Consider the following 23,249-nt stretch of genomic DNA (forward strand, 5'->3'; position numbering starts at 1 on the left):
GTCTCCATTTCAATTCTCAACAAATGCAGATATAGTGGTTAGCCAAACCAAAGGAATTCTAACAAGACACTTTTATACATTAATCCGAGTCCCGAATATGAGCTGACACCCGCATCATGAGCTGACACCCCTTATCGTCACTGAAGAATCCTAGACTCTGTATGTGACAAATTGATAGCACGCATAACTAAAGGTCAGTGGAATACATTTGGTTATGAGCATTCTTCACTTCAGTCCCTCCAAGTGGACCCAGTATTTACTCATTATCAGAGTTTGTTAAATCTGCAAAGTCTACTTTACCAAATATTTTTTAGTGGAGATGGCCGTGGTTAAGGATAGCTGAATTTTCAATTGAACAGCAGGCCAACTTGCATCCTTCAGTTCAAGATCACTAACAAACTGGGGTTGTTAGAATTACTAAGCGCAGAAGGAGGCCATTCAGTCCATCGAGTCTACACTGACCCACTGAAAGAGCACCAAACCTAGGCTCACACCCCCAGCCTATCTCTGCAACCCCACCTAACCTGCACATCTTTGGACTGTGGGAGGAAACCGAAGCACCCAGAGGAAACCGAGCAGACACAGGGAGAAAGTGCAAACTCCACACAGAGTCACCCATGGCTGGAATTGTACCTGGGTCCCTGGAACTGTGAGGCAACAGTTCTAACAACTGCGACAACGTACCGCCCCTTTATAAAGTCAAATTATTAATTTGATGTTCAGGATATAAACATTACACCACCAACATTTAGTCCATATGAAGAATTACTTCCAAGAATTGGTTTCCAATATCTATAATCTAACAGATACGGAGTGCAAAAGGTTCTATAGTTACGTATAATCTCTTTTCTCTTGCTTAGTTTGAATTTTTAACATATTGATTTGTCACGGTATCCCAAGATGGAGTCTCTGTTATTTGTTTATTGCATTTGTAGCGCATGTCTTAAATGGTTAAAGTGTTGACCATTTGCCTTGCCCAATGGAAGCTGGGCCAGGCAAGTAGACTGTGCATTTTCACCACACCTATCTGGAGTGGGCTTAAATCCCTGCCATCCTTCTTGCACATTCCAATATTTTATCCCTTGCTTTGGTGTAAATGATTTCCCATTTTAGTCTCACAGCCCAATATCCAAATCTTGGATAAATACAATAAAAAACAGCCCTAGAACAGAGCCCAATGCGGTACGACTACCCAATTAAAAACTACGCTGCCCTGTCCTGAACAGTTCTTATTGTTTCCTCCCTTCCCTCCAGTTTGGAATCCAATTTTCCAACTTTCCTTGAATTACACATAACCTAACCTTCTCTAATAATCTGGTGTACCCGTTTCCCCACCTCATCCAGTCCCCCACAAAAGCTTCTCAAACTTCATGGCACATTCATCATATTTTGCTTATATCTGTCACCTCCTCAATCAGATCTATCATGCACAATCTACATTTCAGAAATCTCTAGCTACTTCAAACTATTCCCCCCCCCCCCCCCAAGTTGAGATATTTAACAATTTTGCATTTAAAGATTTCCAGATTTTCCCTACCAAACGTTAATCTTACCAGCTAATTTCCCTTTGACAATGCATAACTACAATGGCCACTCTACATTGACTGACCTGCATCCACTCAACTCAATCCTGAAATAACTTTACTAGAGTCTCTAGTATTTTGTTATTTTCCACAGAATCGTCAGACAGATCCCAACAAATCTTTGACCCCCTTAGCTTAGCTAGCTCCTCAAATTATTTTTAATGAAATATTTCTCATCTCACTTCTAACTTCTCCCCAACATTCCTCTCTCTTGCAAAGTAAAAGTCCTCAGCAAATATTTATTTTCCAGCTATTGCTTATTAGCAATTAATTATCTTTTCCAGCCCACAATCAGGACACAACCTATTCTGTTCTCGGATTCGGATTTGTTTATTGTCACATGTACCGAGGTACAGGGAAAAGTATTTTTCTGCCAGCAGCTCAAACAAATCATCAAATACATGAAAACAAAATGAAATAAAAAGAAAATACGTAACAGGGCAACACCAGGTACACAACGTAACTACATAAGCACCGGCATTGGGTGAAGCATACAGGGTGTAGTGTTAATCAGCTCAGTCCATAAGAGGGTCATTTAGGAGTCTGGGAACAGCGGGGAAGAAGCTGTTTTTGAGTCTGTTCGTGCGTATTCTCAGACTTCTGTATCTCCTGCCCAATAGAAGAAGTTGGAAGAGAGAAGAAGCCGGGTGGGAGGGATCTTTGATTATGCTGCCCGCTTTCCCCACGCAGCGGGAGGTGTAGATGGAGTCAATGGATGGGAGGCAGGTTTGTGTAATGGACTGGGCAGTGTTCACAACTCTCTGAAGTTTCTTGCGGTCCTGGGCCAAGCAGTTGCCATACCAGGCTGTGATGCAGCCAGATAGGATGCTTTCCATGGTGCATCTGTAAAAGTTGGTAAGGGTTCATGTGGACATGCCAAATTTCCTTAGGTTCCTGAGGAGGCATAGGCACTGTTGTGCTTTCTTGGTGGTAGCGTCGACGTGGGTGGCCCAGGACAGATTTTTGAGATGTGCACCCAGAGGAAATTGAAACTGCTAACCATCTCCACCTCGGCCCCGTTGACTGGGGCGTGTACAGTACTTTGCTTCCTGAAGTCAATGACCAGCTCTTTAGTTTTGCTGACATTGATGGAGATTGTTGGCGCTGCACCACTCCACTAGGTCCTCTATCTCCCCCCTGTATTGACTCGTTGTTATTTGAGATCCGGCCCACTATGGTCGTATCGTCAGCAAACTTGTAGATGGAGTTGGAACCAAATTCTGCCATGCAGTCGTGTGTGTACAGGAAGTAGAGTAGAGGGGCTAAGTATGCAGCCTTGCGGGGCCCCGGTATTGAGGACTATTGTGGAGGAGATGTTGTCTTTCATTCTTACGGATTGTGGTCGGTTGGTCAGAAAATCGAGGATCCAGTTGCAGAGTGGGGAGCCAAGTCCTAGGTTTTGGGGCTTTGATATGAGCTTGGCTGGGTTTATGGTGTTAAAGGCGGAGCTGTAGTCAATAAATAGGAGTCTGAGGTAGGAGTCCTTGTTGTGGAGATGCTCGAGGGATGAGTGTAGGGCCAGGGAAATGTCGTCTGCTGTCGACCGGTTGCAATGGTATGCGAATTGCAGTGGATCAAGGCGTTCTGAGTGTATGGAGGGGATGCGCTTCATGATCAACCTCTCGAAGCACTTAATCACGACTGAAGTCAGAGCCACCGGAGCGTTGTCATTGAGGCACGTTGCCTGATTCTTCTTTGGCACCGATATGATGGTGGCCGATCTGACTTCGGAAGCTGTGATGGTGGGTATGGGTGAGTTATGGGCTGCTGGGTCACTCGACAGCGGATTGTTGGTTACCTGCTCGAATTGAGCATAGAATGCATCAAGTTCATTGGGGAGGGGTGCGCTGCTGCCGGAGATACTGCTCGGCTTCGTTTTGTAGCCCGTTATGTTGTTTAGTCCTTGCCACAACCGCCGAGAGTGTGTCTGTGACTCTAGCTTGGTTTGATATTCTCTCTTGGCATCTCGGATTGCTTTGCGGAGGTCGTACCTGGATTTCTTGTATAGGTCAGGGTTGTCTGACTTGAATGCCTCAGATCTGTCTTCTCATAGCAGAATACACTAGGCAGAAATGACCTATTCTCATCTTTCAAATACCTGCACCATTGCTTTTTTTCTAATGCGCCCAAACCTTCGAGTCACATCGATTAAAACTGCTGAAACTTGGTTTAGATTATGGAAATTCTACACTTCAAACAATAATACCTTATTGCTGACGTTGCAATATTTCTTATTGCTGACATTGCAATATTTCTTATTGCACATACTTATCAATATACAAGATAAAAATGGAAAATGAAAAGTACTAAAATAATTGAAGAATGGATTGAGTTGACTTTAAACAATGTAGTTGCAGCATTACTTTCTTTGATGTCCTTAATATTCAAAAGTCTACCAATCTCTTTCTCAAACATATGCTGTTGAAGCATCCACAGCAAAGCTCTGTAGCTTTAAACACTGACATTCCCTGTAAACATATTTGTACATCAGTGCTGTGTTTCAGAGGTAGCTCAAAACTAAATCCTGGGGAGCATCTATTATATTTGGTACCTGCTTATTCATCCAAGCCTTCATTACTCCAGACCTGACTAGCCCAGCACATTTCTGGCTGGCCTCCCACATTCTATCTTCCATAAACACGAGGTTAGCAAACCTCTGTTGTCCTTACTAGGACAAAGTCCCAATTCACCATCACCCCTGTGCCCAATGATATATGTTGGCTTCTGGTGAAACAGCTCCCCGATGTTAAAATTCACATTGTTATTTTCATATCCCTCCACCCGTATCTCGACTCATCTAATTCTGAGCTTGAGAATCCCCAATATTAATTGCTCCTCCATTGGCAGTTGTGCATTCAGCTGCCTGGACCCCAAGCTCTGGAATTCTTTCCTTAAATCTTCAGAACTCTCAATCACTCCTTCCTCCTTTAAGATGCTCCTTAAAACCCAAGTGTACTTCTTTCACCAAACTTTTAGCTGCCTAAACTATTATCGTCCTATATGGCTTGGCACCAAATTTGCATTGTAATGTTCCTCAGAAGCAAACGTTGTATTAAATTAATGGCAATAAAAATACAAGTTATACTTGTATCAATAGGTCACGAGCATGTATACAGTGACACATTGGGTTGTGGCCTACTGCATCAACTCCATGCAATCCATCATAATGTGACTATAAAGCTTGCATGGCAAATAACTGATGACACTTCTGGGAAATATTTTTCAGACACAGGAAGGAAAATGCTGAACTGATGCCAAAGCACAGCGACAAAGACATCTGAACCCATATTTCCATATTAATTCTATAAAACAAAGTTTCCAATTCTAGATACCCACCACCCTGCTCCCAGCCGCCTGTCAATGCCATTTTATTGCTTACTCAAGCTTTATGACTGTACAGCCTAACTAAGCAATTCATTGCTCTTTTCTCCAAATACAAATCAGATTTACAATGGTTATGAGCAAGGTCCATCTTCTACAAAATATGTCCTCAAGCTAATTTTGCAAAATTTCACAAGGGATGCAACTGCCGAATACCAAGTAACAGTAAAGAGAGCAAGTTATTCTAGAAAGCTTCATGGCAATAAATTTACTTGGATCACATTTATAATGCAAGGGAAACAGAGGCAGAGAGAGGCAGAGAGAGGCAGAGAGAGGCAGAGAGAGGCAGAGAGAGGCAGAGAGAGGCAGAGAGAGGCAGAGAGAGGCAGAGAGAGGCAGAGAGAGGCAGAGAGAGGCAGAGAGAGGCAGAGAGAGGCAGAGAGAGGCAGAGAGAGGCAGAGAGAGGCAGAGAGAGGCAGAGAGAGGCAGAGAGAGGCAGAGAGAGGCAGAGAGAGGCAGAGAGAGGCAGAGAGAGGCAGAGAGAGGCAGAGAGAGGCAGAGAGAGGCAGAGAGAGGCAGAGAGAGGCAGAGAGAGGCAGAGAGAGGCAGAGAGGCAGAGAGAGGCAGAGAGAGGCAGAGGCACAGAGAGAGGCAGAGGCAGAGAGAGGCAGAGGCACAGAGAGAGGCAGAGGCAGAGAGAGGCAGAGGCACAGAGAGAGGCAGAGGCACAGAGAGAGGCAGAGAGGCAGAGGCAGAGAGAGGCAGAGGCAGAGAGAGGCAGAGGCAGAGAGAGGCAGAGGAGAGAGAGGCAGAGAGAGGCAGAGAGAGGCAGAGGCAGAGAGGCAGAGGCAGAGAGAGGCAGAGGCAGAGAGAGGCAGAGGCAGAGAGAGGCAGAGGCAGAGAGAGGCAGAGGCAGAGAGAGGCAGAGGCAGAGAGAGGCAGAGGCAGAGAGAGGCAGAGGCAGAGAGAGGCAGAGGCAGAGGGAGGCAGAGGCAGAGGGAGGCAGAGGCAGAGGGAGGCAGAGGCAGAGGGAGGCAGAGGCAGAGGCAGAGGCAGAGGCAGAGGGAGGCAGAGGCAGAGAGAGGCAGAGGCAGAGAGAGGCAGAGGCAGAGAGAGGCAGAGGCAGAGAGAGGCAGAGGCAGAGAGAGCAGGCAGAGCAGAGAGAGGCAGAGGCAGAGAGAGGCAGAGGCAGAGAGAGGCAGAGGCAGAGAGAGGCAGAGGCAGAGAGAGGCAGAGGCAGAGAGAGGCAGAGGCAGAGAGAGGCAGAGGCAGAGGCAGAGGCAGAGGCAGAGGCAGAGGCAGAGAGAGGCAGAGGCAGAGGCAGAGGCAGAGGCAGAGGCAGAGGCAGAGAGAGGCAGAGGCAGAGAGAGGCAGAGGCAGAGAGGCAGAGGCAGAGAGAGGCAGAGGCAGAGAGAGGCAGAGAGAGGCAGAGGCAGAGGCAGAGGCAGAGGCAGAGGCAGAGGCAGAGGCAGGCAGAGGCAGGCAGAGGCAGGCAGAGGCAGGCAGAGGCAGAGAGAGGCAGAGAGAGGCAGAGGCAGAGAGAGGCAGGCAGAGAGAGGCAGAGGCAGAGAGAGGCAGAGGCAGAGAGAGGCAGAGGCAGAGAGAGGCAGAGGCAGAGAGAGGCAGAGGCAGAGAGAGGCAGAGGCAGAGAGAGGCAGAGGCAGAGAGAGGCAGAGCAGAGAGAGGCAGAGGCAGAGAGAGGCAGAGGCAGAGAGAGGCAGAGGCAGAGAGAGGCAGAGGCAGAGAGAGGCAGAGGCAGAGAGAGGCAGAGGCAGAGAGAGGCAGAGGCAGAGAGAGGCAGAGGCAGAGAGAGGCAGAGGCAGAGAGAGGCAGAGGCAGAGAGAGGCAGAGGCAGAGAGAGGCAGAGGCAGAGAGAGGCAGAGGCAGAGAGAGGCAGAGGCAGAGAGAGGCAGAGGCAGAGAGAGGCAGAGGGCAGAGAGAGGCAGAGGCGAGAGAGGCAGAGGCAGAGAGAGGCAGAGGCAGAGAGGCAGAGGCAAAGAAAGAGACGGCACGAGGAGAGAGAGGGCAGAGGCAGAGAGAGAGGCAGAGGCAGAGGCAGAGGGAGAGAGAGGCAGAGGCAGAGGCAGAGAGAGGCAGAGGCAGAGGCAGAGGCAGAGGCCAGAGCAGAGAGAGGCAGAGGCAGAGACCGAGGCAGAGGCAGAGGCAGAGGCAGAGGCACAGGCAGAGGCAGAGGCAGAGAGAGGCAGAGGCAGAGGCAGAGAGAGGCAGAGGCAGGCAGAGAGAGGCAGAGGCAGGGAGAGAGAGGCAGAGGCAGGAGAGAGGCAGAGGCAGAGAGAGGCAGAGGCAGATAGAGAGGCAGAGGCAGAGAGAGGCAGAGGCAGAGAGAGGCAGAGGGCAGGGAGAGAGGCAGAGGCAGAGAGAGGCAGAGGCAGAGAGAGGCAGAGAGAGGCAGAGGCAGAGAGAGGCAGAGGCAGAGGCAGAGGCAGAGGCAGAGAGAGGCAGAGGCAGAGAGGCAGAGGCAGAGAGAGGCAGAGGCAGAGAGAGGCAGAGGCAGAGAGAGGCAGAGGCAGAGAGAGGCAGAGGCAGAGAGAGGCAGAGGCAGAGAGAGGCAGAGGCAGAGAGAGGCAGAGGCAGAGAGAGGCAGAGGCAGAGAGAGGCAGAGGCAGAGAGAGGCAGAGGCAGAGGCAGAGGCAGAGGCAGAGGCAGAGGCAGAGGCAGAGGCAGAGGCAGAGGCAGAGGCAGAGGCAGAGGCAGAGGCAGAGGCAGAGGCAGAGGCAGAGGCAGAGGCAGAGAGGCAGAGGCAGAGGCAGAGAGAGGCAGAGGCAGAGGCAGGCAGAGAGAGGCAGAGGCAGAGGCAGAGAGAGGCAGAGGCAGAGAGAGGCAGAGGCAGAGAGAGGCAGAGGCAGAGGCAGAGAGAGGCAGAGGCAGAGGCAGAGAGAGGCAGAGGCAGAGAGAGGCAGAGGCAGAGAGAGGCAGAGGCAGAGGCAGAGGCAGAGACAGAGGCAGAGGCAGAGACAGAGGCAGAGGCAGAGGCAGAGACAGAGGCAGAGGCAGAGGCAGAGGCAGAGGCAGAGGCAGAGGCAGAGGCAGAGGCAGAGGCAGAGGCAGAGGCAGAGACAGAGGCAGAGGCAGAGGCAGAGACAGAGACAGAGACAGAGGGAGGCAGAGGCAGAGAGAGGCAGAGGCAGAGAGAGGCAGAGGCAGAGAGAGGCAGAGGCAGAGAGAGGCAGAGGCAGAGAGGCAGAGGCAGAGGCAGAGAGAGGCAGAGGGAGGCAGAGGCAGAGGGAGGCAGAGGCAGAGAGGGAGGCAGAGGCAGAGAGGGAGGCAGAGGCAGAGAGAGGGAGGCAGAGGCAGAGGCAGAGGGCAGAGGCAGAGAGAGGCAGAGGCAGAGAGAGGCAGAGGCAGAGAGAGGCAGAGGCAGAGAGAGGCAGAGGCAGAGAGAGGCAGAGGCAGAGAGAGGCAGAGGCAGAGAGAGGCAGAGGCAGAGAGAGGCAGAGGCAGAGAGAGGCAGAGGCAGAGAGAGGCAGAGGCAGAGAGAGGCAGAGGCAGAGAGAGGCAGAGGCAGAGAGAGGCAGAGGCAGAGAGAGGCAGAGGCAGAGAGAGGCAGAGGCAGAGAGAGGCAGAGGCAGAGAGAGGCAGAGGCAGAGAGAGGCAGAGGCAGAGAGAGGCAGAGGCAGAGAGAGGCAGAGGCAGAGAGAGGCAGAGGCAGAGAGAGGCAGAGGCAGAGAGAGGCAGAGGCAGAGAGAGGCAGAGGCAGAGAGAGGCAGAGGCAGAGAGAGGCAGAGGCAGAGAGAGGCAGAGGCAGAGAGAGGCAGAGGCAGAGAGAGGCAGAGGCAGAGAGAGGCAGAGGCAGAGAGAGGCAGAGGCAGAGAGAGGCAGAGGCAGAGAGAGGCAGAGGCAGAGAGAGGCAGAGGCAGAGAGAGGCAGAGGCAGAGAGAGGCAGAGGCAGAGAGAGGCAGAGGCAGAGAGAGGCAGAGGCACAGAGAGGCAGAGGCACAGAGAGGCAGAGGCACAGAGAGGCAGAGGCACAGAGAGAACAAAATCCATTACATACACTATTCAACCACCATGCTTACCTGATCTGCTTTGCCAAACCGATGCCCAGCCAGAATCATATGAAAAGCAAACTTGCGTACCATAGGAGAACGCATGTTAATGAAACAGTGGGCAGCTTGTTCTAGTAAAAGTGCACTTCGGAGGTCAGAATCCTGCATTTAAAACAAAACATGAGTCTATCATGGCACTGCAGGTTGATTTCAACACAAGTTTTCAAATCTTAAAGACTTTCAATTAGGATCCAGCTTAGAGGTAAGCAAAGGCTGAGAAATAAATACTTCAATCAATAAGTTCTCAAGACTCTCAAGAAAGCGATAAGCACATTTCAAGCTTGTGCTGTAACATGAAAAGAACATTGCACTGAAGAAAATATCACCCAGAGAGGCTCTTCAATCAACATCCTTTGCTCTTTTGTAAAATCTTTCTTGTGGACAATCTTGCGTCTGAAGCAGTCCCACACTTACTCTGTCTTCTGTTAATCTCAAACAACTACTTCGGCATCAAAGGTTTTCCCATCAAAGGTGAAGAACCAACGAAAGCCTTTGTCAGATTGGTAGACAAACCTGAAGGTTTCAGTGGCTGTGATGATTAAGCTTATCTGGACCAAAGTACTTCCGATCTTGGTCGTACAAGTCGATCTGAAATTTCCTTTCTGGGTTACTCATGGATACATCCCAGCTTCCCACAATCAATGCTCTCTCTCACCTTGAAGCATCTTTCTCTGCTAAATCATACCACTGCTGACCAATAAATTAATGCGCTTCACTTTCCAATTTACCTGTTTACTGTTGCATTAGCATTACCCCAACGTAGTTAAGACCAGCCACAATAAATGAATGGAAATAAGAATATCATTTCACTACTGTAGATGACCGCAATTCAGAAGGCAAGTTATCAGCCAATCCATTACGGAGAACGCAATCACTTCTCTCATTGAACAGACTTCAAAAGAAAAAAAAAAAAACTTGTTTAAATCATTTTGCTTGCTACAATCAGGAATACTTTGTTTTAGAGCCGAAGATATAATTGGAAACTATCCATCCTCACTGAGATTATTCCGATAATCCTGATTTGACTCAAGCGAGTTACAGGCAGATATGTAATTTCACTGGTGTCTTATGACATAGATATCTGATTGGAAGATGTTAAAAACTATCGGTTCTGTGCAGCATGAACAATGAAGTTCAAGCCATGAAAATACTCCAGTTACAGTTTACCCAACACTGAAGTATAATACAATTATCAAACTCTTAACACAAAGGAATTTCCAACTTCTCCTACCTCACTTGTCATCCGGATAAGCAGCGTTGCAGCCTCCGAATATTTGGCTTGGCTTTTTAAAATTTCAGCACTCAGTAAAGTACACCGCTCAGCAAGCACCAGGTTCCTAGGATGGAATAATTTTTAAAAAATTAGAATTCCAAGTTTCACCAAACTAAAATTATTTACATTCCTTGCACTTTAGGCTTATAACAACTGCTAGTTTCTCCTCATAGTAACAACTTGGATAACTTGGGAGTCAGAGATACACAAGGTGGAAAAACTCCATGGTAGCTATCAAATCTACCGCTAAACTAACTTCAGCAACAATTCTTGGACTATGCCTGTGTCGACTGGAATTAAGAAAATAAATCAATCTTTACAGACAAAATGTACCATTGTGCTTCAATCTAACTCCAGTTTTGCCATATTTAAAATTATCTAGTGTTAGATTCAAACAAAATAGCTCCCATGTCAACGCTAACTTTGAGGACCTGAAATCACATCTCTCAAAACGTTCCATCGTGACGAGTTTAAATCTACCCTCGCAGAAAATGATCCCAAGAAACTTCCCTGCACCCTCTTTGCTTCATCAAAATCTTTCAGAGAATGTTTGAAACTAAGCGAAGTGAAGCGGGAGGTGGTTCATTTTGATAGGACGAAGAGGTTATTTATTTCTTGGAAGGCAAGGAACAAAATGAGATAGAAGAATAAACAATCAGGAAATAGATACAAAATGTTTGAAAGTAGCAACACAACTTGGTAATGAATGCAAACCATTAATGGGGTTCATTTTTTAGAGGGACAGAAAACAAAAGCAGAGACAATGTTAAATTAGAATAGGAACTTGGTCTGAACAGACTTGCACTACTAGGAAAATAAAAGTGAAGTCTTCATTTTTCCAGAGGACCTTGGAGAGCTGACTGGTGGCAATTTAACCCGAGGGTCACCACACCTCAGGCGATGGATGAGGTTGAGAAGGCAGAGCCTCCATGGTAACCTCAAGCAGTACGGGAATTGAACCCACGCTGTTGGAGTCACGCCACATCACGAACCAGCTGCCCAACCAACTGAGCCACACTTTACACTGTCTGGTCGCCACACCACAAAGGATATTGAAGCATTGGGAAAACAGCGCATAAAAAGATACATACGGGCATGTCTTATAACCCGCAAGAGTCTTACGGAGCGGGAACAATCAATCTCCCCGCGAACTCTGCAGAATACGAGCTCCCCTATTAAGGGGGCGGATATGTATGGTTGTATGATGTTTAAAGCCAGCCAGTTTGGCACCGGCTAGGCTGGCCCAGTTGGGATCTACCATGTGATGTATATAATGGACATTGTAAATAAACTAAAGCTTCTTTGAACTACTTGGTGTGGACTCCTTTGTGGCCTTATTAAAAAAGTATGACTGGAATGGAGAAGCTGAAAAAATGAAAATGAAAATCGCTTATTGTCACAAGTAGGCTTCAAAAGAAGTTACTGTGAAAAGCCCCTAGTCGCCACATTCCGGCGCCTGTTCGGGGAGGCTGTTACGGGAATCGAACCGTGCTGCTGGCTTGCATTGGGCTGCTTTCAAAGCCAGCGATTTAGCCCAGTGAGCTAAACAGCCTCTAAACAGCTTCAACAAGCAAGAAAAATTGGGCAGGGTGGGATTCATTACTCGGGGAAAGAAACCCAACAGAGGTTCTCTAAGTTATGGGATGGGTTAAACAGGATGGATTTGGAGAAACTATTGCCATTTGCAAAGTACAGAAGGAAGGGCGGTGGGCATAAATTCAAGAGAGCCACAAATAGATCAATTTCTTTACAAAGTGATTAACTTGTTGGAACTTGCTGACATGTGAAATGGTTGAAGCAGATAGCAATGATGCCTTTGATAGGAGGCTTGAGGTAGAAGAGAATAAGGAGTATTGAGATCAGAGCGGTGGCTGGAGCAAGTGTACAGGCTGGAGTAATACTCTTGTAGAATATAAACACTGCCATTGAGCAGCTCAGTTAAATAGCCCGTTCTCATGCTACAAATTCCACATAATTCTATTCAATGAGATATACAAAACTCTGCACATACACCCCATCCAAAACCTTACTCCCCATTAACTTCTGAGCATCCTATATCCAATGGTATCCCTTCTCCATCTTTGGTTTTCAAGCAAGTTTAAATATCAGAGTTATTAAGTCTATTGAACACAATACATCCTTTGCATTGATATAAGCATATAATAAACAAAATCATTCAATTTGTGGTTCATATGAAAAAACTGCTATACTATAGCTTCTATGATCTCCCGAGAAAATTTAGACCTAAATTTAAGAAATTTAATTTTCTCCAACAAATAAACACAGACTTTAAAGGGGAAAAAAAATCAGGCACAAGTTTTCTGTTTGCTCTGGTGACTGATGCTAGGGTCCAACTCAAATGGCCCCAAGCCACTGTTCCAGTCCTTCATTCCAATCAAAGGCACAACAGCGTGTGGGTGGAGGAAAGCGTGCGCGAGGGACAGTATAGGAATGTCAGCCAACCTCCAAACTAATCCAACATTTGCACCCTTGCGCTTTTCAGTGAGTCTCAGTGGAGAGTTTTCAACAGCAGAAACCCCAGCTAACCTTCCTCCCTTATTAGCAGCACGCAACACACTGCAGCTATCTACTATTAATCTGGCTCGGAATAGCAAGCTCAACCAAAATAATACTAAACAAACTAATGTTAAGATCCCAACTGATGTAATAGCTGAACGGGAAGATGCCAGAATGGAACCCTGGATCAAAAGACCTTAAAACTTTATGTTTTTTAAAATAAAATGTGGAGGGTCAGAGTCACAGGACCACTTAGTTTTAACAAAAACATTTTTATTAAACATGGAAAAATTGGATCATGGAATACTCCTTTACTTTCCCCCTCCCCTCCCTTAGGTTAGCAAGTACACATAGATGACAAAGTGCAACTCGTACATCTTTAGCTACAAGAGGATTGTGGTCACACACATGCACTCTGCTCTGAACCCAAGTTAGTGTCTGTGCATTTCTCCTCAGAATCCTCCCCCGATGATCGCATGAGTTTCCAAACTCCACTCCCCAAAACACTCTTTTAAAACTTCTCTTATAGTAATGCTTTCCCTTAGCAGTTTGCATTCTGAAAGCCAGCCCAGATTTTATAACTTACTCTTAACCAAAACTTCTGCTCCACATTTATCATAATGAGTCCAGGATTTTATGCTACTCATTTCAGGTTTCCTTTGTCTCAACTGCTTTTACTCATACTCTATCCCGCCACCAATTTCCATTGTTATTTCAACTCTCATTCCACAGGCTGCAGTAAAATCTCAGAAACCTGAAAATCATTTCAGATATCGTTCTAGTGTCTCAGTTTTCTTCTCAACTGTGTCTTTACTGAACAGTGCTCGTTTTCAGAACCTTCAATCTCAGACTTCTTGGAAACTTCTCTTCATTTCTCTAGTTTCCTTAACTAGCTGCGTCAGGTCTTTGCAATTGTTTTTTTAACCATTACGCCATGGTATGGCTTTTCTTCTCCCAAAGCGGAGATAAAAGTTCCTTCTCTAGCCTTCTAAACCAACTGCTTCTAGCAGGGCTGAGAGACCTGCCTCATCGCTCGTTACCTATTTCCAACTGCAGTCAAATTAGCTAAACTTAATCTAAAATGTTTTTCTACCTGACAAGGCCACAGTTGCTAAGCAATATTCTTAAATTCCTCACAACACAGCCCTCTGAAAACAGTAGAAACAGTTGAAGCTTAACCAACCCCCACACATTTCATTTAATTTCATTTTACATACAAACACCTTTGTCCAGTTTAACCCTTCCAGGCACAGAAACATTGAATTAAACCCACTTAAAACAATAACTTATTTCTAATGTTTACCAATACAAATATAAATCCCTTAAAACTACCTTTATTTCCCTAACACATGGGTTCTTTCTAATCACACTGGGCTGTGCAGCACTAAAGGCAGAGGAGAAATACTATTGATTCAAGATGATACATGAAATGTGCAAGTTAATGATAATTTTTATGTTCCACTCCATAAGCAGCTGGTAACTCCTCTTTCTACATCCTTCAAACTTTAATATCCTTTAAATGGCACTGATCCTATCTAGACGTTCTGTCTACATAGGCTCACATATTGTAGGCTGAGTGTCTTGGGTTATAGGAAGATATAGACAGGATGGTCAAGTGGGCTGAGAAGTGGAAAATGGAATTTAACCCCGAAAAGTTTGAAGTGATATACTTTGGAAGGAGTAATGTGACAAGGTAGCATTCAATGAATGGCATGATTCGAGGGAGTTCTGAGGAACAAAGGGACCTTTGTTCACAGATCTCTGAAGGCAGAAGGGCAAGTTAATAGGGTGGCAAATAAGGCAGAATATAAAAGCAGGGAGGTCTTGTTAGAGTTGTATAGAAGTTCCATTGCTATGAATTCTATTCTTTTTCTACATGATCATTCCTCTTTAACCCTTGCTCGATCAAGTTCCCAACCCCCTGCTTTAATTCTTTTGATGAAAGGCCTCACCACCAAATTCAAAGCTGGTTTCTAACCTTAAAACAACTTCAAACTCGTACAGAGTAAGCTTTTCCACCTCCCCATTGTTAATTCCCAGTCAACTTGACCAAGATTCACATACTTGCAGAGGTCCTTGTATGTCTGAATAGCTGTCTCCATGTAATGGGTGGGATATTGTCTCTGTGCTCCAGGCTGAAGAAAAACTGATGCTGCCGCCATTTCCTTAGATATGTTAAAATTTTACAAAAAAGGAAGCATTATCTCAGGTGTTAACACAATATTCAGCAATTCTACAACATAACTTTACAATATATTTTTCTTAAGACTTCGATTTTGAAGGAGTGACTGATATGCAACATTGTGAAATGATTAAAATAAAAACCGGAATGAAAAGATGTAAATTGTGCGTACAACGAACAATTAGTCCGATGTACAGGATTAGGAAATCAAAGATGGAAATTATGTTCAACTGCATCTCCATGCCAACATTACTCGTTCTATTCAGCTCTTCCTCAAAAGAAAGGCAAAAACCAATGACTGGATTCCAGTCAAACAGGAAGTACATTTTGCAAGGTACAGGATGCAAAGCACAACAGGTTCAATCTCATCTTGGTCACATAAGTACTAACTTCCGCATAGAACAGTACAGCAAAGGCGGCAGCCATTCAGCCTCGAGTGAATTTGGAAGAGCTATCCAATTAGTCCCACTCTCACGGCACTTTCCTCATAGCCCAACGAGTTCTCCCAGGTCAAATATTTATCCGATGTCCCTTTGAAAGTCATCATCGATTCTGCTTCCTTTCAAGCTCGGAATTCAAAGGAATAATTTGAAAATGATTTCCTCCTGTTGTTTCTGGCTCTCTTGCCAATAGTCTTAAATCTACAGTGAATTTTAATGCCAATGCATTAGTTGTTCAACATTTTAGAAAGAGAATCTACAAAGAAAATGGCTCAGTAAATTGTGTTGAAAAGCAGAGTGCAAGGGAGGGATAGCACCGCTTAAAGGTAGGCTCATCACTCTCTGTGGAGTGGCTCATCCGTTATCCCACTCTCACCGGTGGTCCAAGAAGCGGTTAGCTTGTGACGTTGATTACACAGCGGTAAACCACTTCAACAGGCGGGTCAACCCAGGTGAGGGTTTCCTATCTTCAGCAACTTAGACATTTGTCGAACCTGGCTTGTGAAGCCCGATTCCAACAGACTGGGCAAATGAGACCAATATAAGGTCCAACGGTCTTGAAAGTGAGTCAGCATTGTGTTGTGAAACTCGTAGAGCTCAACAAAATACACTGCAGCTAGATCTATCCCCCAGCCATCTAGAATCTAGGTCAAGATGAGAGAATGAGACTATGTGCAACCCTCCCATACTATAGTCCAATTAATACCCATGCTTATCTTTCTACCATCTGTTATCCATCACAAGTCTGGTGGTGATGGACTCGGGACGTAGCTGGCGTGGATTTATTGGGAGCTGTAGCCCGAACCTGCACACAGGCCGCTCAGACCATAACGTCAATTTTCACTGCAATGAAACAGAAGTGGAACACAGCAACCTGAGCGACTGAGGAGCACAGTGCTCATCTCATTCGGAAGGGGCTGTAAAAGATGCCCTAAACATTGTCTGTTTCATGTCCCTGGCCAACAGGCAAGAATTGACAGGGATCGCATCAATGCAGTATTAAGTCAATGTTAAAAAAATAACGCCGACATTGGTGCATGGAATGTGTGCAGCCTTGTGAATAATTCCATAGCCAACAGGCCTGTGAGAAGAACTGCTCGCATTACCAAACAGCTGGTGAGGTACAACATCCCGCCGGAATGTGGCGACTAGGGGCTTTTCACAGGAACTTCATTCTTGTGACAATAAAAGGTTATTATCATCACTCTCAGTGAGACGAGCCTACGCGAACAGGGTCAGCTCAATGAAATTGGTGCAGGTTACACATTCATAGACATAGAATTTACAGTGCAGAATGAAGTCATTCAGCCCATCAAGTCTGCACCGGTCCTTGGAAAGAGGACACTATTTAAGCCCACACCTCCACCCTATCCCAGTAACCCCACCTAACCTTTCTGGACACCAAGGCAATTTGGCATGGCCAATCCACCTAACCTGCACATTTTTGGATTGTGGGAGGAAACTGGAGCACCCGGAGGAAACACACGCAAACACAGGGAGAACGTGCAGACTCCGCACTGACAGTGACCCAAGTAGGGAATCGAACCTGGGACCCTGGAGCTGTGTTGCAACTGTGCTAACCACTGTGCTACCATGCCACCCCATTCTTTTGGAGTGAAGAATAGCAAGAAACTGGCATAGGCTTTTTGTCATGAACCATCTCGTAGATAAGCTGACTTACTTAATGATACTCTGAGGGCGCTTCACCCTTCTGCATGGCAACAGGCAAGCAACTGAGTGTATGCCCCCAACATGGCCAACCCTCACAAAGTCAAGGATAAATTTTATGATGCCCTCCTGGCAAGAGTTGACACAAGTGACCAGGTGGGGGAAGGGGTCAGCCTTCTGAAAAAAAATCATGGAGGTAGTTGGAACAATTAATCGCTTCTTACTGAAAATGTGCAAAGGACATGAGCTCTTAATCGCCAACATGGTTTTCCGCCTCATTAATTACAACAAAACGCCTTGGGGGCACTCCATACGAAGCATTGCCATCTAATTGACTCTGTCATTAGCAGAGAGACAGACAAGATGTGCATGTGACAAAAGTCATCTGCAGCACTAACTACTGGATGGCCAGTGTCTCATTATTTCATAGCTTAACATCAAGATATATCTGCCCTGATGTCTGCAGGGCATGAAGATCCAGGATATGAAGATCCAGAAGCATCTGAATATCTCAAGGCTCAAATAGACAGTCATGAGGATGAGTCGATTTGTAAAACCAAAATGGAATCAGACTCATTGAGCATGTTTGGGTCACCTTAAGAGATACAGTGTACTCCACTGTTCCAGGGACTCTTGGCTTTATCTCTCATAAGATTGGAATCAATGAGGTAATCCAGAAATTAATGGAGGAGACACATCACGTCAAGAAAGTTTATATTAATGACAAGTCATCATTATCCAAGTATGATGCTGACCAAAACATCCACGGGACTGTCCACGTAAACTCAGGAGGTGCAAGACATTGGGCTGAAATAGAAAGCTGATGATCTTCAGTCATATGAAGACCACAGAGATTCTACAGTATTCCACAGCCCACTGGTCATCACCAATCCTCAGTGCTGCCGGATCAACACTGTTCACAAAGAAAGCCCAAAACCTAGAAAGGTGAGTAGAGCATTTTACCCACATTTTCAAATCAGCCTTCATGCATTAATGAAACAATCAACAAACAGCCACGGGTTGACATCAACTGCTCTCCATGATCTGCCCAAACTGTCAGAAACAAATGCAGTCAAATTCCTGCCTATCGGCCAAGTTCCAGGAGCTGGTACTATTCCAGATGAGGTCTGCAAGGCTAGAGGTCAATGCTTGGTCAAGAAACTCGCTAAATTCTTTCAGTCTATGTGGGAGCAGGGAACCATCCCGCAGGAATACCAAGATGCCTCCATTGTCCTCCTGTGCAAATGGAAAGAAGCTGGTTAACCTTGCGAAAACAGAGGAATCTTACTCCCCGCCATCACTGGCAAAACCTTTGTCAGGATCCTGCTGAACTACTTCAGTGCAACATCCCAACCATATTCTACTGCACAAGTGTAATTTCTTAAGAAATCGAGGAATCATTTATATGGTTTTTGCAATGAGTTCCAGAAAAACCCCAAGATCAGAACACTGACCCCCACACCACATTTGTTGACCTGACACAGACAGGCACTGGGGCCTATGGCTACAGTGAGAAGTTCATGACGATGGGTCAACAGTCCCATAATGGTGTACTCATGCATGTCCTGGATGATGTTGAGTCCTCTGAACCATTCCCAGTTATTAATGAGTTAACAGGGGTACGTGCTCATGCCCGTGTCGCGTCTTTTGGTCCGACGTCACTTCGTCCACGTCTTTTGGTCCAACGTCTTTTTGTCCGCACGTCTTTTGGTCCTACGTCTTTTTGTCCAATTATCCAATTACAAATCAACTCCGTATAAAACCATTTAATTGATAAAATGCAAGTACACTACAGCAAGTGAATTTAACAAGGCTCGTTAAAGGAAAGAGACCGGTAATAAAAATCCTTTATTGCATATTATACCTTGCTATGTGCATTAGAGAAGATTTCTATTTACAAAAAATAATGTGGGGAGTGGAGTGGAGTGCTAATAAGCAAGTTACAAAAAGTCAAGTTACAAAAAGTCTTTGACAAAAAAAATGATCCGACAAAAAAACGTAACAAGTCACAAAAAGTCTTTGACGAAAAAAATCATCGGACAAAAGGCGTAGGACCAAAAGACATGCGGACAAAAAGACGTTGGACCAAAAGACGTGGACGAAGTGTCGTTGGATGAAATGACGTCGGACGAAAAGACATAGCACCCTCATGCCAACCTTCTTCCAAAAATCTTTCCTCTGCCATGCTCTTCAATGCCTTCCATGCTGGTGAGCCTGGCATCTAAATCTTATCTGGATAGGAAGCTGCTCAATCTGAGACAACCGTTAAGCAAAAACCAAGGCTTCCAAGGACATCCTTCATGATGTTTTGTTTGCCGATGACTGCGCATTGGTTCTGGATGTACAACGAGGCATAGACTTCTCCAATGGATGCGACGGCTCCAGATGTCCTATCCCAAGCCCACGGTTTCAGTCCATGGCCAGCACTCGTCATACCTGGGTTGTGCACCAGCATGAAGAAATTCAACCATTTTCACTTGAGCTGCCTTCAGAAGCTTCTGAAGATCAAATGACAAAATACCAGACACAGAGGTGCTCACCTTGAGCTGGTGTGCTAAGCATCCACAGCATATTGAGACAGTCACAGCCGAGTTGGACTGGTCACGTAGCCAGAATATCTGACACTAATACAAAAGTGAATCTTCTATGGAGAGTCCGAGCCTGGGATGTGGTCTCACGGTGGTCAAAGGAAACACTGCACTGCAAGGGCACTATGAAAGTTTAACTTGAGCTTTGATGTTGACCGAGTTGTGGGAGAAGCACACTCAGGATCATGGCATCCGGTGCAACCAAACAAAACCGCTGCCGCCTCTTTCGAAAGCAAGTGTATATCAGTCTCACCAGTCTGCAACATGCCAAAATTCAATTGCCTGCAGTATCTTGCCTTAGAACCACCAGATTCCTACAGTGCAGGCGGCCATTTGGCCCAGAGTCTGCACCGACCCTCTGACAGTACACCCACTGAGGCCCACTCTCCCCGGCCCTATCCCCGTAACCCCACCTAATGTGCGCATCCCTGGACACGAAGAGGCAATTTAGCATGATCAATTCTTTGGACTGTCAGAAGAAACCAGAGAACGCGGGGAAAACTCACGCAGACACGGGGAGTAAGTGCAAACTCCACATTGAAAGTCACTCAATGCCAGAATTAAACTCAGGTCCCTGGTGCAGAGGCAGCAATGCAAACAACTGTGCCACTGTGTCTTCCAAGTGCAGGTCTACATTAGCAGTCACCCACCAGAACCCGACTGAACTCCCCAGATGTTAAACGTGGTCATACTGTACTCACCTCCAAAGTTGAACAAGATTGAACAGTTAATCACACAGACTAGGAAGCTATGAAATCGAATCACTACAGTCAGGAGGCCATTTGGCCCATCAGGTCTGCATCTCTGAAAGAGCACCCCACTTGGGAGTCCATACCACCATCCTATCCCATTAACCCCTCACCTTTTGGACACGAAGGGTCAATTTAGCATGGGCAATCCACTTAACTTGTACATCTTAGGACAGCGGGAAGAAACCGGAGGAAATCCACGCAGACACGGGGAGAACGTGCAAACTCCACACAATCTCCCGAGGCTGGAAGTGGACCCGGCCCACTGACCCTGAGGCAGCAGTGCTAACCACAGTGCCACCAATGATGTTCATGCTGATTAGAGTTCAGATTAGAGGTATAAGATCCAAAATTCAGCTTTACCCCGAGTGGGGTCGGGAAAGAAAAAATTCAACTAGGTTCTCTTCTTTTATGGTTACCCAGCAACCCCTGCTGAAAGTGTTCGGATAGCATCAGATTCAACTGTGATACCTCCCATGATCAAACAGCTGTCAATATTCACAAATAGTGACCACATAAGCAAAGCACAAGAGGGCCACTTGCTCGTATCTCAAGGAGTTAATGTCAAAAAAGGCAGGGAGAAAAGGAATCTGGCAAAAAAAAGTGTAAAAAAAAATAAATGTGGGATCTCAAATGTTGGAAGAGGGCCACATACACTACAAACCAGAATAACATGCAATACACTGTGCTTTGGATTGGGATAATTAATTTTGCAGGCACCCTCACTACTGACACACCCAATATGTTTTCTGCAGTGTTTGAAATTACACACAAACAGTACAACTCTACACAGTAAGAAAAAACATTTATGAAACAGATTTACCCAGTTCAGAATCCCACATGTGCTAAACTAAATTGAGATTTGGTTTTTAAAATTCCCTACATTTATTTTTGAATTTTTGCTTTTAAACTAGGGGGCCTGTCTTTCTTCTAATCATTCTCTGCCTGTGGCCAGGAAATCTTTACGGATGTTTAAAGCAGTGATTAATTTTCCGGTCCTTGGGCATTTCTTTCCATGTCTACAGCTACCATTCAGCATCAGCTCCCCAATGCTGGTGCTTCAGCATGAATGCCAGGTTAAACAAGAGGCAGTGGTGGAGTCAGATGCTGGAGAGGTGGAGGGGACATCAGCGTACTTGTACAATTAACACTCCACCCTCGGCGGGGCTACCAAAGTGACATTCTTGGTGTGGGAAGACAATCCGCTGCTTGTGGCGATTTGCTTCTTTTCTTTCATGGAATGTGAGCATCACAAGGCCAGCGTTTGTTACCCACCCCTAATTACTCTGGAGAAGGTGGCTTGGATAGGCAACAGCAGTACAGAGCAAGCAGCGACACAAGAGATGGAAAAGAGGCAGTGAGGTGGAGAGCATGGAGTGGACGAATGCAGATGAATTAAATAGGACTGATGGGAATGTCATTAGTAACATTGGTTAGGGCCACTTCAGTGCTGTGTCAGGAAAGGATTTCTGATCGAAGAGCAGGGTGGGCACAGGAGGCCAGAGATCCAAGGACCATGAAGATGAAATATGTAGAAATTACAGCATAGAAACAGGACCCGCTTGTGACAAATTGGCCTCTGCAAACACTTCAGCAACCTGTTCCTATTTCCCTTTAACCATCGAGCCAATCTGACCCTTAATGCTGACACTTTCATCCTCACCCAAGAAATGAATTTCACAGCCTCAATTCGGTGCAGTTTCCGCTGCCCTCTGCTCTGATGCCGTAATTGCCGGTTAGTATCAATCTGTTATTTCTTCACTGCAATCTACAGCTCCTCACTCCAGACTGTTAACTAGTGGAAACAGTTAAACCTACCTGGTTTAATTCTTTCATAACCTTCTTTCAGCATATCTTTGTCTAAGCTGCAGTGCTCTTAAACAAAAACACATCTTTCAAGTCCTCCTAACAGGCAGTACCCTACTGAATTTGCGTGGTGGCATCCTCCTATGATGCTGGAGCCTAACATTACACACAATACTCCAACGGAGGTCTTACAAAGATTTATCAGCTCATCACGCTTTGCATTCTACAATGCTCCAAGGTAAAATCGAAAATTCTTTCAAATGTTTTAATTACTTAGCCTTATCAAGCCAAGCTGCTACTCTGAGGTTTTGTGAAATTTCACTGACAAGTACCTCTGCTGTTCCCCAGAAGCTCACTTCCATTCCATTATGCTTTCATAAAAATCCTACTTACTCGTATGGAATTCTAACTGTTACGGTTTTAGCTTCCTCTGGCCTTCCGCAGAATTAATTGTCTTCCCTATTTTATCAGCATCATCTGCAAATTTCAACAACACTCCCCTCTGGGCCGGTACCCAAATCCTCGACATTTACAGCACGGATGTGTCCCAGAACTGGCCTCGGGGGACACCGAACACTCCCAATTACTCTGGGAAAACTTAAGCCAACTCCTGTTGTTTCATAGAAAGAATTCTATGAAATTTGTCCAACGTGATTGCCGGTTAGTATCAATTTGTTATTTCTTCACAGCACTTTCATCCTCAAGTGTGAGGATTCTGAAGTTCTCCCTACACCAGTCTTCAAGTTTACTGGCCTGTAATTAGCTCCATCTTCCTTTTAAAAAATGGGCACCACATTGGCCAGACTCGAGTTCGTCGGCACACATCCATGTTCAGTAGAGCAATGAGATTTTGTGGAGGCCTATTGTAGTTACCGTCTTCAAATGCTTCATGGGCCGAGGATGTATCCCCATGAGGTCCCAGCACTTCGTTTTGCCCCTTATCCTAGTTAACTTGCCGAAACTTTGAAATCCACCACACTAGTCACTTAATTCATTCTCAACTACTTATGGATTCACCACCTGTCCAATATCCTTCCCTGGAACAAAGGCCAATG

At 45.9% G+C, this 23,249-nt stretch overlaps 1 protein-coding gene across 2 annotated transcripts in view; it reads right to left on the bottom strand.

Moving 5' to 3' along the window:
• Positions 1-23,249, bottom strand: part of trappc8 (trafficking protein particle complex 8) — a 180,049-nt gene that overhangs the window by 62,010 nt on the left and 94,790 nt on the right. For both annotated transcript variants that reach the window (XM_038808588.1, XM_038808586.1), the window contains 3 exons: positions 14,826-14,926; positions 10,203-10,308; positions 8,942-9,073 (listed from right to left, as the gene is read on the bottom strand). In XM_038808588.1, coding sequence (XP_038664516.1) covers positions 8,942-9,073; positions 10,203-10,308; positions 14,826-14,926 — 339 coding nt within the window. The remainder of the gene's footprint in view (positions 1-8,941; positions 9,074-10,202; positions 10,309-14,825; positions 14,927-23,249) is intronic.

Source organism: Scyliorhinus canicula, chromosome 10 (genome assembly GCF_902713615.1).
Source record: "Scyliorhinus canicula chromosome 10, sScyCan1.1, whole genome shotgun sequence".
In the NCBI taxonomy this organism is placed as follows: domain Eukaryota; kingdom Metazoa; phylum Chordata; class Chondrichthyes; order Carcharhiniformes; family Scyliorhinidae; genus Scyliorhinus; species Scyliorhinus canicula.